Raw genomic sequence first — 15,155 nt, forward strand, 5'->3', positions numbered from 1 at the left:
CTTATACAAGTAGAGTGTATCCAATGTGGTTTGACTAATGCTTTAGGTCCTCTAGTTGCAGCTCTTAAAATTCTGTGATTGTTTGTGAGCCATGTCATCAAGGAGCTTCTGATCTCTGCAGGTCCTGCCCTGCAGCTGCACAACCTCCTGGTGCACTCTACAATTTCCCTTTCTGGGGTAAAATACATCACTGTGTCTTCCACCGCTCTGCCTATGTTTGGGGTCAGCTTGTACATCCATCTCCTCTAACCCAAGCCATCTCAAAATGACAGCCCACCTATATTTTTATGGTCTCTAATTATCTCATAACTATCTAAAAACTCCTCCTGTGCTTTTTCTGTGTACCTTCAGATTTAGATCCATGCACTGCTTCTAAATTTAGGCTGTAAAAGTACCACCTTTACTTCTTTTATACTTGAATGGAAATAGTTCAAAGTTGTGCTGATGTAATAAAAACAGGAGGCTGGAAGGCAGTGAACTGGAATACGGGTGAATGTATGAGAGAACACAAGCAGAGAGTGGCAACTTTAGATCCTCACTGCCATGATCATACAATTATTTTAATGTGATGTACTTATAAGCTGCATTTCTCTTAAAGAAGGTTTCAATTTGTTATTCATCATGTGATGTCATGTAATAAAAAAAAATTATGTTACGGTAACACCAGATACTCTAGCCAGGATGTCCTGAGAGGCAGTTCAGGCTGTCTGGACAGTTCTGAGTTTATTAATTGTATGGCAGTGATGTGTACTTAACAATGAAAACGCTGATTTACAGCCTTTCTCTCTTTTTTTCCCTGTGGCTAATAGCCTTAATGATCAATCAGAGCTGATGGGCTGAGGCAGAGCTCAAGGCCATCAGCTCCTCCCAGTCCTCTACATAGTTCCCAGCAAACACTCTGTGTTTCATTAGTTCTTGCTCAGTTTATGATGTAATATTTTGCTCAAAGGCATTGAACTATCATCAAAAGCAGCCGACTGATTAGTGTGACTTCTTTTTCCAGGGTCGTTGTACAAGGGAGAACTGCAAGTACCTTCATCCACCAACACATTTAAAAACTCAACTGGAAATCAATGGCAGGAACAACTTAATCCAACAAAAAACTGCAGCAGCAATGCTCGCCCAGCAAATGCAGTTCATGTTTCCAGGGACACCACTACAGCCAGTGGTAAGTATATTTCTCTGATGGTCTTAATGGTAAGTAAAGTTGAAGACTCCATTGACCTGCAAAAGTTCTCTAAATAGTATCAGTAAAAATAGTCCCTGTCTGTTTACTTAAGGAATGGTCAAGATGCTAAAGATATGTTCATTTATAGTTGCATTTCAAAATGTAATGGAGTGCTGCTGTAGACTTGATTCATTTTTCTTTTATTCCATCATAATTTGCATTTTTTTCCTCTCCTCCTCCTCCCCCCCCCAATCCCCTTAAGGCATTTCATGTCACGTCTGCAAGATTTTTACCTATAATCCTTCTGGAGGTGAAAATTTTTATAATAACAATAATTTGCTAGTAAGAAATTTGAGTAGGAACACAAAGTTTCTCAGGAGTCTATGGCTTTGAATGGCTTTAAATATTATTTAATCCCAGTACCGGGGACAAATCTTAATGGGTAGCATTTTCTTACTCTGTTGAAGTGTCTGAGGATAAGACAGAGAATTGGTCGTGCCTGCTCTTCACAAACTCAGTGTTTTGTCTCAAGGTGATTCATATGGTGCCTGAGACACTTTGTATCCAGGAGGTGATATAGAACTAGAGTCTGGCATGCATAAGCAGCATCTTTGGATATGCACTAAAGTGATCAGTTGCTCTGGACAGCCTTTGCAGTTGGGCTCCTCAGTGTAGCAGACTTCCAAAGCACTGGAAGTTTGGCAAGTAATCTGAATTAGACTTTTCATACATGGCTGCTAATGATGTTTTTTCAATCTAAATTCCTAGTGTAAGGCATCCCACTGGAGTGGGATTTTTTTTTTCTCTAACATGAGGCACCTGGAGTGTTAGCATGAACTTCTGCAATGAGTTTCCAAGGTCCATTTATAGGCGTGCCTATGTCTTTTGATAAACTAATTACTATTTGCTTGGCTTGTTCCAGGCATCAGCATTTGGATTAGATGATTCCGTTTTCAGAGTGCCTTTGTCTTTCCATGGGCTACCACAGAAGTGAAGTGTAGGTATCTCAGAAGAAGACATCTGCATTTGGTCACAGGAAGCTCACCCTAGATGCCTTTTTCAATAATGCCTTTTTATACTTGGAACATCTACTGTCAAGTGGGATTGGGAATTAAGTGTCAGGACTCCCTGAATTTCTGGTACACGTTCATCAAATTGTATCTGGTGATGTTGGCCTCCTAAGGTGTCTTGGTATTTCCTGGGGATTTACTCCTTGAGTTTTCATCAGAAAAAGTTTTGATGAAGTAATAGATTCCACTGCTTAATATTATGAGCAAAATTGAAGTGGCAAAATTATACTTTTTTCTTTTCATCCATTTCATCATTTGAACTTTACAATTTCGTTGACGTAATGTCTTCTGTACTGATTGCTGTGATAAAAATGCCAGGCCTGTCTCACATAAATTGCCAGATTAAGATGATTCAGCCTTGACCAAATGGATAAAAAGTGAAAGAAAATTTCATAGAAGTCATTTGACGAGTGGATTTATTCTTAAAATCATATCTGACACAAAGCTGTTATTTATATTTCACATAACATGGATTGTCTTCAACATAGTCGAACCATTGTTTCATATAAATGTTCATTATTATGCTCTTCAGAATTTAGCTCATGTTTGACATAAACTGGGTTGCTTGATATCAAGCAGATTTGATCACTGATTAAAGCACAGCATAATGCACATAAGGGGAGTTAGATGCCATTTCTGTATAGTTGGTTTTCCTGGTTAATCTGTATGCTCAGAGCATCTTACTGGTACAAAGTCACATCCATTTATAATTTAGTAATTGGTTCCAAAGACAAAAATATCTAGAGTAAACTAAACGCAAACAAAAAAGAAAAAGACCTGCCTTTTAGCTCCTGTGTTTTCTCTTGCGTATTTTCTGCCTACTATATGTCATGCAGGCCACCTTAATGAGAAAGACACTTCCCCTTTGTTAGAGTGTTTTGAAGTTTAAGTGTTGTGCTGTTGTGTTTCCAGCTGCTGGCTTATATGGGAGCCTCATTTATGACAAAGCTAATCGGAGATGTGTCCTGTAGTTTTTCCTCGTTTATTATTATAGCTTCACTCTCTGGAGTGTTCAGCTCTGCAGAACTAAAGCACTTTCCAGGTCTGAGCATGGGCTGACAATGGTGATGTTCTGCCTCCACCCCCGTGGAGCTAGTGGTAACAAACCCACTATTCTGCCTCATCACGGCTGTTTTAGCATCACACAAATGCTCTTTCTTCTGGTCATGACTTCACTGACTCACTGTAGGAAGGAACAAAACAAGATTTTTAGGCCTGTATCGTTCCCTCCAATCAAAGTTTTTCATATGATGAACTAATCTAAGCCTGAATAATCCCATTCTAAATATTGTGTCCAGCTGAGACTACAATATTTATTTTCCTTGCCACTGGTGACAGCTGAGCACACAAACGTTTGCGAAGGTGAGTTTTCTCAGTGTATGAGACACAGTAACATATAATTGCAGGAGGTGGCAAAATACAGTACACAAACATACTGGAAGTTACATGCCAAAGAACTCATTATATGTACTCTTATTAGAAATATGGCTTTAATATAGTTAATAATGCTTCAGCTATGAAATCTGAATACTTCAAAAAACAGCCTGTTTTCCCAAGGAAAACAGGTACTGAGAAAAAGTAATAAAGTCTGTGTTATTTCTACATTTAGATGTGTAAATAAGCCTGCAATGTAAGCTGGACCTCCACACAGATTCAGGTTCAAAGTAGGACTTCCTTTGCATCAGTAGACTCTTTTCCAATAATGGAGTTACAAAGGTGGTTCTTCGTGTGCTGCTGGAATGTGTTACGTGATTAAAAGAAGAGAGGATGCTGTGTGTTTTGCCAGCTGTTTGAAGTTTTTTCATTAAGAAAATGAATCGGTGCCAGAAAGAACAGCAAGCAAAAGATAACTAGTATGCTGTTGATTAAGGGGCTTTTTTTTTCATCTTGGTGTGTGTTTTCCTTTTTCAGCCCACATTTCCAGTGGGTCCCACAATAGGAACGAACACGGCTATTAGCTTTGCTCCTTACCTAACGCCAGTAACACCAGGAGTTGGCTTAGTCCCGACTGAGATCCTACCCACGCCGCCTGTCATTGTTCCTGGAAGTCCACCGGTTTCAGTCCCCAGTTCAACTGCTACCCAGAAACTCCTCAGGACTGATAAACTGGAGGTACTGTGGACACCATTGTGACTAGAAATACATTCTCTGTCAGGCTATGTGAGAGTTCCTGGAGGATATGACTGTTGTTTTAGAAGCAAAGCTTCAATTTAGTTGCTACACATAAAAAACTTGTAACCAGGCACAATTTTGACACTTGCAGCCAGTGGTAATTAAATACTGTTATTTTTAAGGTAGTATTTTTGCTTATATTTAATACACAGACATCAGCATGAGTTTTTGTTTTTTGTAAAATTCATCATCTCAAAAAACCTCAGGTATATGTTCCTGTAAAGGCATGCCTTGATGAAATATCTAACAAGCACTTTTTTTATTTCAGTAATAATTGTCTTGGTTTTTCTTCACTGATAATAAGGCAATTTTATAGCTTTATGGATCAATATTAGGGGAATGGTATAGCCCTTCAGCCCTGAGCTGCCAAGGGACATGTGGAATATTACCAACCCTGCAGCAGGCTGAAGGGACAGGCCCCCAGCTATGTAAAGAGCCTCCTAGCTGTTGCTGGATCACTGTGTGGCTGGACTCAGTGGAATCTGTGATCAGAGTACACAAGGAGACCAAATGGCTCTTGCAGAAATGAATGTTCTTTCCCAAAAACCTAAGCACCTGTGTCTAGAGTGCATTTCTTCTTAGGAAAATCAGTGTGTTCATTCTGCCCATTTTTGAAAATTATTTTTAAGTAGGCTCTCAATTTTGTTTGTAGACTCCATAAAAATACAGTGAATCTGATGTGTATTTTCCCTGGGTTTCAGCAAGAGGAACTCCTTCCCTACCAGTCAACCTGCAAGAATACAAAGTGTAGTCAGAAAGAGACAAAATATTTTGTGATTCCCAGCTAGTTTTTCAGGAGCAGTTACGTGAGTAAGTATCCTTCCCAGCTGCTTTCTAAACAGGAAAAAGGAAAGGCGTTTGGGAATGCTTCTGTTGCATGTTAAGTTTATTTAGCCACAGTACCAGAGATCTACCTGAGGAGCCAAGAACATAAGGGTAAAGTAGGTGCGCTGCCCTCACCCACCAAAAGATGAAGGGTTTATTAAACTGAAGTTGCTGTAAAACTTGAGCTGACATGGGGAAGGGGGCAGGTCTGTCTTTTGGGGGCGTGGGACACTCCTTGCCCTTTCACGTTGCGCCGAGCTGTGGCCCTGCAACGTGTGTTGTTTTGCACGTAGGTGTGCAGGGAGTTCCAGCGGGGGAACTGTGCGCGTGGAGAGACTGATTGCCGCTTTGCGCATCCGGCAGACAGCACAATGATTGACACTAACGACAACACCGTAACCGTGTGTATGGATTACATAAAAGGTCGTTGCATGAGGGAGAAATGCAAGTATTTTCACCCTCCTGCACATTTGCAGGCCAAAATCAAAGCGGCGCAACACCAAGCCAACCAGGCTGCAGTGGCAGCCCAGGCAGCTGCGGCAGCTGCGACTGTGATGGTAAGTGCTGGCATGTATGGCTGCCTTTTTTTTAATGCCTATTTTGCTTCAATTTAATGCTGTTTGCTTATACTTTCTTTTCTCTTTTGCCTCCTTTTTTTAAACTTTTTTTTTTTTTTAATTTTGGTGAAAGATAAGAATTTATAAAATTATTACTATTGCTTGATGGGAGGAAGCACTTTCTTTTCTTTATGCCCTTGTTTTAATGCTGTATTTCTATTCAAGACAGTGAAGCAAATGACACTCTATACCACTTCTGTTCTCTGCCTTAATTATATGCAAATTTGCCCCTAGTATTTCCAAACAGAAACAAAACTGATAAGCTTCAGTGTTCCCAGGAAAACAGGGACACATATGCTGTTATAGCTCTTTGATGGCAGATACACATGTGGAAATTTGGAAGAAAAGCAAAGAGAGGGCGCTTGCTCCAGAGATCAGTAGTAGAGCAGAAACCTGCACTGAGATTCAGCACAGTCCACCTTAGAAATGAGACAATTAGCCAGCAACTTTGGTCTCACTGTACTGGTAGTGTAGAAAAGCTAGGACATTCATCTGATCTACCATTAGTGCCTGCCTGAGGATGAGAAAGAACTTCCCTCTGTAGATCTACAGCTATCCCAAATGACTAAAAAGTGTTGCCTGTATTTTTTTTAACTTTGATTAGATGGCATTTCACACGTAGAGACTTCTTGCCTCTCCCACTATTATAGGCCAGTTCCTTGAATCATGAAGTTTTAAGGTAGTCAACTGTAATGGGAATCCTTAGGAAGGAAACATTGTGGCTACAGTCAGAAGAAAAGAGTGAGAACTTTTATTTTCAGATCTTTTAACCTCTTACTTAAAACTGTTCAGACAAGACAGCCCACCCCTTCACCAGGATTGGATTCCTCTTACAGTTGCTACCGGGAAAGCTGATGAATTTGCAGTGGTAGTGATAAAGTTAAATAAATTGAATATGCAGGATCTGACTTGAGAGACAAAACTTCTGTCAGCAAATCAAAGAATCATTGTCCTCATTGCTGGCAGTGGACGAATAATTAAGCAGATGTGGTTTGTGGACTTGTAGGCAGTGCATACAATAGTTAAAAACAATACAGTTATTCTCTGGTTAAAAAGCCTACCAGAAACACAATACAGTACAGTACATAACTACCCCAAGCTATTGTATTTAACAAATTAGAAAAAATTTTTTTGAGGGACAAAGGGTAAGTTATGCAAGAAAATAAACCATGAAACAGAAGAGTATTTCTCAAGTTTTAATATTCTTTCTCTAATAGTATCCACAGCCTTTGTTTCAAATTGGATGATTTTTAGTTAAAGTTTCCTGTGCTTGCAGAAATTGAATACCATCTGGAAATTAAAGCAGAGAAGATTGGGTTTTTATTCTGATTAGCTTCTGTTGTGCAATATTTATTGTACATTTAGAGAATGTCGTATTTCTAGAAACTATACTGAATAAGAAAGGAGAGAGATGAGGGGATTAATTTTTTCCGCACTTCAGTAATGGTAGCAGATATATATCCTGTGGTTTTAAATAAGGCTTAATTAGAGTTGCATTAGCCTCAAAGCAAGATGAAGCATCTTTGGAAACACAAAATTGAAATGTTAGCAGTCTAATGTCACAAGAGAAGGCAACGGGGACCCATAATTCAGGGTAACATTTTGCAGGGAAATACGTACAAAATATTCCAGCCTGTATCCCTTTCTTGAGCCAGGGAGCTAGAGGAGATTGCCCAGGATGTGCCTGTTTGCTTTACTAAAGTCTCTAAGAATCTAAACTCCATAACTTGAAAACCTGCTCCATACTTCCAGTAAAAAGAGAAGTTTTTTTGGTTTTTTTTAATCTTATATTTAAATTGAATTTCTTTTATATAAATTTGTTTCCATTGCCTCTTCTTTCGTCCCTGGGCACCACTGGCTCCATCTTTACCCTGAAATCAGGTGTTTGTATACACTGATGAGATTCCCCTGTACCTTCTCCAGGCTGAATCCAGCTCCTTGATCATCTTTCAGGTCCTTTATTGGAGTGTTTTCTAGTACACCTGTGTCTTTCTTGTAGTGAGGTGCCCAGACCTGGACAGAGTGCTCCGTATTTGGCCTCGCCAGGGCTGAGTAGAGGGGAAGAATCACCTCCCTCCACCTGTTGGTGATACTCTTCCCAATGCAGCCCAGTGAGCCATCAGCTACTTTTGCTTATGAAGCCACATTGCTGGCTTGTTATCCACTAGGATCTTAAGGGTCTTTTCTGACAAGCCTTTGTGGTCCCCCAGCATGTACTGGTGCCTTGTGATGTTCCTCCCCAGGTGCAGGTCTTAATATTTCTCTTTGTCGGACTTAGTGAAGTTCCTCTGTGCCCGTTTCTCCAGATTTTCTAGCCCCTCTGAGCAGTAGCACGTCTATCTTGTGTATCAACACTCCTCCAAGTTTCACAGCACTGGTGACTGGCCTCCAGCTGGGCTTTGTGTTGCTGGTCACATCCCTTTGAGGCTGGCATGTGAGACAATTGTCAGTCCACCTCCCTGTTTCCCATTTAGCCCATGATAAATAATTTTGTCTGTGAAAATGAAATGGTGTTGAAATCCTTTTCAGAAATCAAGAGAAACAACATCCTTTCACCACCCTTCCAGTCTCATCATAGAAGGATGTCAGGCTGGTTAAGCACAATTTCCCTGTCATAAATCTATGCTGACTACTTCCCATCATTGTCTTGGCTTTCATGTGTTTGCAGATGGTTTGCAGGAGGATTTGCTCAATTGCTTTCCCAGGAACTGAGGTGAGACTGACCAACTTGTCAGTCCTCAGACCTCCCTCCCTGTCCTTTTTGAGGATAGGAGTGTAATTTACTTTCTTATGGTCTTTGGGAATTTCCCCCAGTCACAGGAATCTTTCAAAGATAATTAAGGGTAACCTTGCAGTGATATTGGCCAGCTCACTCAGCACCCGAGGTGCATTCTGTTAGTTCCTATGGGTTTGTGTACATACAGCTTGTTTAAATGTTCCCTAGCCTGATCATCCTCCTCCAAGGGAAAATCTTTTTCACTTCAGACTTTGCCACTGGTCTCCCACTGGCCTGAAGGCCAGTCTTGCTAGTAAAGACTGAGATGGAAAGGATTTTCAGAACCTCAGCTTTCTCCATGTCCTGTGTCACCAGGTTGCCTGCCCCATTCAGCAGTGGAAACACATTTTCTCTAGTCTTCCTTTTGTTGCTGAGAAGCCCTTCTGGTTGTCTTTCACATCCCTTGCCAGATTGAACTCCAGGTGATCTTTGACTCTCCTAACATATCCCTGCGTGTTCAGGCTGTGTCCCTGTTCTTCCTGAGCCATCTGTCCCTGCTCCCACCTCTTGTGAGCTTTCCTTCTTTCCTTTTAGTTTAGTCAGAGGCTCCTTGCACATTCATGGAGGCCACTGCTGTGTGGATCTTGTTTGTATTCAGGAGATATTATAGCCAATACCAATGTGCGATATGGCAGGCCAATACCATGCCTTGAATGTTTGATCATTTTTAATTTTATCTTTATTTCCTTTTTGTATCCTCTTCCTCTCCAGCCTGTAGCTATTGATTCGTTGGTTGTTATGTCGATCAAATATTGAGGAGAAGAAGATAATCTGATGGAACAGAAAGAGGCAAAGGAAGTTTTCAGGATGAAATAAAAGAAAATATTAATGTAGGAGAGCAAAATTAGCAGTTTCAAGGCCTGAAAAGAATGTGAGACTATATGGAACCAAGGTTGATGAGTATGTTTAGGAACAGATCAAGCCTTCGAGTTGGGAAGGCTGAGACTGAACTTGCTGAAGAATATGAGGGGAAAGCCAGAAGAAAGCTTCAAAGTAGAGAGGTGATGTAGAGCATGGAGAAGAATTGCAGAAAGGCAATAATAAACAGAGAGATAATAAGTTACCAAGTGAGATTAGATAAGATCTGTATTTGTATAATAAAGGTAATTAACTGAAACACTTCACTCTTAGCGATGTTGATTTGAACTTGTGGGCTTCATCATCGCATGATGCTGAATTCAGTTGTACTGCATCACCTCTGTGTAGACTTCCCTCTGTGGTGGAGGCAGAGTGGCTCTGAGGCTGTGCCCCAGGCAGTGATGTTCTCTGCAGTGGTACCTGCACCGTGCCCTGCTCAGGCAGAAGTCTGTCCAGATCCCCACTTCAAGACTGGGTGTTTCTTGTTGTGTCTGGCTCTTGGGCCCAGAGAGATGAGCAGATCCTGTAGATCAGGGTATGTAATCCAGAAAAGTGCTAATGAAGAGATGAGGGAGGTGTTGAGAAGGCTCGTAGACAGGAACAAGGAAAAAGTAAAATGAGGACTGTCCTGCAGAATACCCTGTTGGCATCTGATAAACTTATGACCACAAGATAGTTTGCAGGTATTTTGTGCCTTGTCGTCTTCGTCTATTTCAGCTTTTGTTCCCTATTTCCACATACTGATTTCAAGGTAGACATAATCTGCATATTCTAAAAAGAGCTGAATATCAGCCTGTGTTTAAAAAACAAAAGTAAAAATTTCAATTTCTACGTAAATTTTTCTTTCCTTTCTAAAGGTTTGTAAGAATTATTTACACTATAAAACTTGAAAATAATATTTTATATGAGAAATTTTTTTACAGAATGCAGCCATAAGTTTGAAAGAATGCATAAATGTATATGCCTATGTACTATTGCCTAAATACTTTCTTTTGAAAAATTAATAATGCTGGACTAGTATCATAACTCATATATTAATGTTGGCTTATGAACTGGGAGCCCAGTTTTACTCCCTGCTCCTGAAGCTAGTACTGAAGGTTGTAGCAATATTTAGAAAGTATATTTTCAATCTAAAAGACCTTTTTCCCTCTCAATGTAATGTGGTAAGTTACAAGATTTTTTAAAAACTGCAAAAATGACCCAGCTGTAGGAGAAAAGAAAAGGAATTAATGATAAGTTGGTGTAACTGGACATACTACATACTCTATTTTGTATTGGCAATGGAGAACCTTTCTCATTTTGACCATCGAATGATTCACTTCTCTAAATTAAGCGACACTCACCTTGTAAGCACTGACATTAATAGCATTTTTAATGCATTACACCTTTCACTAGTGTTTTGTATTTGCAAATGTAGCCTCCCAAATCAATTTTCTCGCTTCAAAATGTGACCGAACTAACTTATCAGGAATTCCAGTAGGTGTATCCTTAGAACTTTCTGCATCTCTGTGAAGTGTTTATATGATGCTTAATAGTGTCTGCAAGCTGCTGTTTTACTCAACTTTCCTGAATTTCAAACATCTATATTTTACTCTCTTATATGCTTTTAACTAAGGTATAGTAGATGCATTTTTGCTTCGGTACTAATTCAAAATGTAATATTCATTTCTTTAGAAGACATTTTTGTTGTTGTGCATGCCTAGTGTTTTGTATGTTGTATATTGCATTCAGAATATTTTTTTCCTTCTCACCTATCCACAAATGCAATGCCGTTCCCATGACGCACCTCTGCTTGCTGTTTACCTGTATGTTAATTCGCTTGACTCCCATTGGCCCACTGCCATCATGTGCTCGCTGCCTGTTATTAAAAGACTCAGTCGACTGCCAAAGCAATGAAGCGACCTCTCGAAGCAACTGTAGACCTGGTACTTTGACCTTTCACCTTTTGCTTTGCATGTAGCTTTTTTTTTTCCTTTTTTTTTTTTTGTTTATTTTATTATAATTTTTTTTTTTTTCCTTCAGAGAAGCAACTAATGAAATTTGTATCGCTTTACTTTTCAAACATCAACCGGAAATGATTTCACATACTCGTTAATTTACCGGAAGCTCTATTTATCCATCTCATTCTCATACGTAATAGACCGCAGACGATTTAGTTTGGTTCCTAACACAGTTTCATCTTTTTTAAATCTCTCATGAAAAGTCAAATTGAGATAAAACTGCTTTTGTAATTGAAAACGCATAAAGTAATCCATTAATCTGTATAATAATAGGAAATGATATTTAAATTTAAAAATAAATGAAAATACTTGGCAATGAAACACAAGTGGTTTTTTCTCCCTGTAATATTTGAAAACCTACTTAAAGGCAATGCCATTTTCGTTGCTTTAAAGCAAACGTTTCTTTTCAGTAGTTGTGCTGCTACAGTTCTAGGTTAATAGTACCATGCTTTTGCTACCAATAACAAAATTTCACTCATTTTACATTGCTGTGCTTTGAGTTAATATGCATGGCGAGGCATCTTTAGCCGCTTTAAAAAATACTAAATTTTTGTATTTACGTATATGTTGCGGACAAAGTCTTAAAAATGGCGCCATTTTAACTAACTTTATTATTTGCAGGCCTTTCCTCCTGGTGTTCTTCACCCTTTACCAAAGAGACAAGCACTTGAAAAAAGCAATGGTGCCAGTGCCGTTTTCAATCCCAGTGTCTTGCACTATCAACAGGCTCTTGCCAATGCTCAGTTGCAGCAGCATGCAGCGTTTATCCCAACAGGTATGTTGTATCCACATTGAACTGGTTTTGTGTCCCTGAGGTAGCCTCTGTGTCAGGCAGTTGCACTTAACAGAAGGTTTTATTATGCTCCCTGCCCCACTTGAGCTGAAGTCTGCACAGATGATTGCACATTATTTTAATTCCTCTTGCAAAGGACAAGAATTCAAGCAGAAATTTCAACATGCCGTTAATTCATAGCCTTGCTCATCATTCTCCAGAGTTTGCCCCTTTTTGCCTACTATAAATTGGATGGATTTTAACATGTATCTGTTTCCACCAACAAAAATGCTGAAAAAAACATCGCGCTTCAGAGATGCCACAGCATCCTCCTGCTCCCTCAGCTGCTGTCTTGCAGCTGTGGGGATTTCCCCAGCCCCGCACAAGCACCCTGAGAAGGGGAACGCCAGCAATAAACTTCCAGTCAATACCTTCATGGAAGCACTGGCAAAACACATCGCTCCCTGCAGCTGCACTAAAGGGCTTTTAGGCATCAGCTGCATTTTTGTGGGTTTGGAGCACCACCAGAACTTTTCCACTAGCATTTGTGGCTCATAGCTGGGGTTATAATTCTTCATAGGGATGATCTGAAGATGAGTGAATGTAATTTACATTTCATTGCTCAGAGCTCTGTGAAAGTCAGAGCGTTCAGAAATTGCTTGACCTGCACCCTGGCTGGTGGCAGGGCTTCTCTTTAACACTGTGAGAGAAGGGATATGCTGGGTGCTCGTGTAAGCAGTAACAACACAACCCTCTAAATTGTGTCAGTCACCCCCACTCCAACTTCCCAAAGCAGAACATCCCTCCTAAGGAATTCTGCGACTTCGTTCCTAATTTACAAATTACGTATTTTAGTGTCAGGGTGTTCTCAAGTGTGAACTTCAGAATAGTTTAAAACTACGTGTTTGCAAATGTGCTTGATATTTCAGCAATGTTATTTTAGTTTATAGAAATAATATCGGTTAAACAAGGAATGAAAGGCAACACATGATGATTTCCCAATCTATCAGCATTCCCATATGTTTTTAAAGATAAAAAACAAACACAGATGTCTTTGACTTCATGGAATTTTTCTATAAGGCCTCAGTAACAACCTTGGAGCCTGCCCCCGTATTTGTAATAGTAAGTAATAGCATAGCCTTATTTTTAGCACATTGGTGCACCAGAATATGTGTGGCAGAAAATACACTGACATTTATGGGAGTGTTTGAAAAAAAATAAATAAATTGTGAGACCGCCTATTTGGACATGAATGGAAGACTGCCCTGTGCTTACAGAACATACAGAAATTTCCACTAATTTATTTTACATTGAAACTATGAGAATTTATAGCATGATAGGTATTTTTCCTTCTTAGGCACTCCCTTTCAGGGCTTACTGTTCTTATTTGTAATTGACAAGGACTTCAAATTAACTATGGAAAATACAGTAGTTTAAACCTTTTTCAGTGAAAAAGCGTTTGGATATTTTTCCAGACTTTTGGAATGTTCATGCTTAAGTTCATGCTCACTTTTTGTACTTTTTATTGTCCATCCCTCTTTCCAAGTAATTGTTGCAATTCTAGTTTTAGCTGACAAATTTCTAGTGGTAGGAAGGGTGGATCTTAAACCCAAACCTTAAGGGCCAGGTTGTTCTCAAGCCCCAAAACAAGTGCATGAAAAAAAAAAGAAGAAACAGAGGTATAACGTAGCGGATGGAACCCAAGCCCCCAGAGTAGAAAACCTTTCTTAAAGTGATCAACCTCCTGTTCTTTTCAAACACCATCAGCTCCAAGGAAGGATATTAAAGAGAGGAGTGGGATATGGGAGGAGTTCAGGAAAGGGGAACGCCCTCTATAAGAATGGGTGTCATGAGCTTTCCAATAAAGATGATACATCTGATATTCCCACACTTCCAGGGAAGGTTGGATTTGGTGGGTGTAAGGACTGTCATGCAACCCACGTCTGAGGAGCAATGCATGACATTATCTGTTGGATTTTAAATGATTATGTGATATTTTCTAAACTGGTATAATTTTCAAATGTGTTCCTTGTGTGTGTGTGCGTGTGTGTTAAATTTTAAGACAAGTTTTGCTGCTGGAATATATATAAAACTTAATTGTTTTATATAACTTCTCTGCTTTATTAACCACTGGCTCCCCTAATAAAAAGTGTGGGGCTTGACTTAGCATGGCTTACCTCTGAAGTTCTGCACTTTGTTTGTTTTACATCAGTTTGATTGCTTTGTCACCTTCTCCTTATTGTTTGGTGAACAATCTTAAAAACAGCAGATCTTTTCTCTCTTCCCATTGCTGTTTGTTAGTGTTTCTATAGCCTCTGGAGGAGGAACTTTGTGTATTCTCTGGGGACTGTTCTTGGGTAAGGTCATTCATAGTCACACAAGTCCTGCAATGGTCTGATGCGAGGCTGCAGTAGTCATTCAGCAGGAGCACAGGAAGCATATTCGACTCTGTGTCAAATATGCACGAACCTGGCACTCGTCTCCTTATCTGCTTGCCTTCACCAGCTTGCTGTATGCACTGTACTGGAAATAGGCTGATCTCTTTCTTTCATTTGGCCTTTCCAGAAAGGTTAAAGGTGGGCTAGGCACCAAAGCTAAATTGCATGGCAGGTGAGCAGTCATCCCACAGCACCTCTGAGGTGCGCTGGGAGCTTTCTGCTGGAATGTTACACACTTTGAGGTGTTTAGCATGGGACTTGTCAAAGTACTGTTTTCATTATGTTAAGAATGAGTACATTAACATCAAACATAAATTTGGCAAAACCTTTGCAGTAGAATATTGTCTTAATTCCACTTTCTTTTCCAGCCAAAAGGCCAAAAATTGGTGAAAGTTCATCTGCACAACATTGAGCTGTCTGAATTATGCAATGAGTTCTAAAAGTCCCAAACACTGTGAT

The 15,155-nt window shown here is 39.8% G+C and overlaps 1 protein-coding gene across 11 annotated transcripts in view; it reads left to right on the forward strand.

Annotated features, from left to right (window-relative positions):
* The window catches only part of MBNL2 (muscleblind like splicing regulator 2), a 105,910-nt gene that overhangs the window by 71,090 nt on the left and 19,665 nt on the right, over nt 1-15,155 (forward strand). For 6 of the 11 annotated variants that reach the window (XM_014873391.2, XM_088159832.1, XM_088159834.1 and 3 more), the window contains exons 3-6: nt 1,004-1,168; nt 4,150-4,350; nt 5,529-5,792; nt 12,108-12,261. In XM_014873391.2, coding sequence (XP_014728877.1) covers nt 1,004-1,168; nt 4,150-4,350; nt 5,529-5,792; nt 12,108-12,261 — 784 coding nt within the window. Of the gene's footprint in view, nt 1-1,003; nt 1,169-4,149; nt 4,351-5,528; nt 5,793-11,357; nt 11,412-12,107; nt 12,262-15,155 lie in introns of all 11 variants that reach the window. The other 5 variants (XM_088159829.1, XM_014873382.2, XM_088159828.1 and 2 more) reach the window with 1 other exon arrangement.

This window comes from Sturnus vulgaris, chromosome 2 (genome assembly GCF_052056855.1).
Source record: "Sturnus vulgaris isolate bStuVul1 chromosome 2, bStuVul1.hap1, whole genome shotgun sequence".
Classification (NCBI taxonomy): domain Eukaryota; kingdom Metazoa; phylum Chordata; class Aves; order Passeriformes; family Sturnidae; genus Sturnus; species Sturnus vulgaris.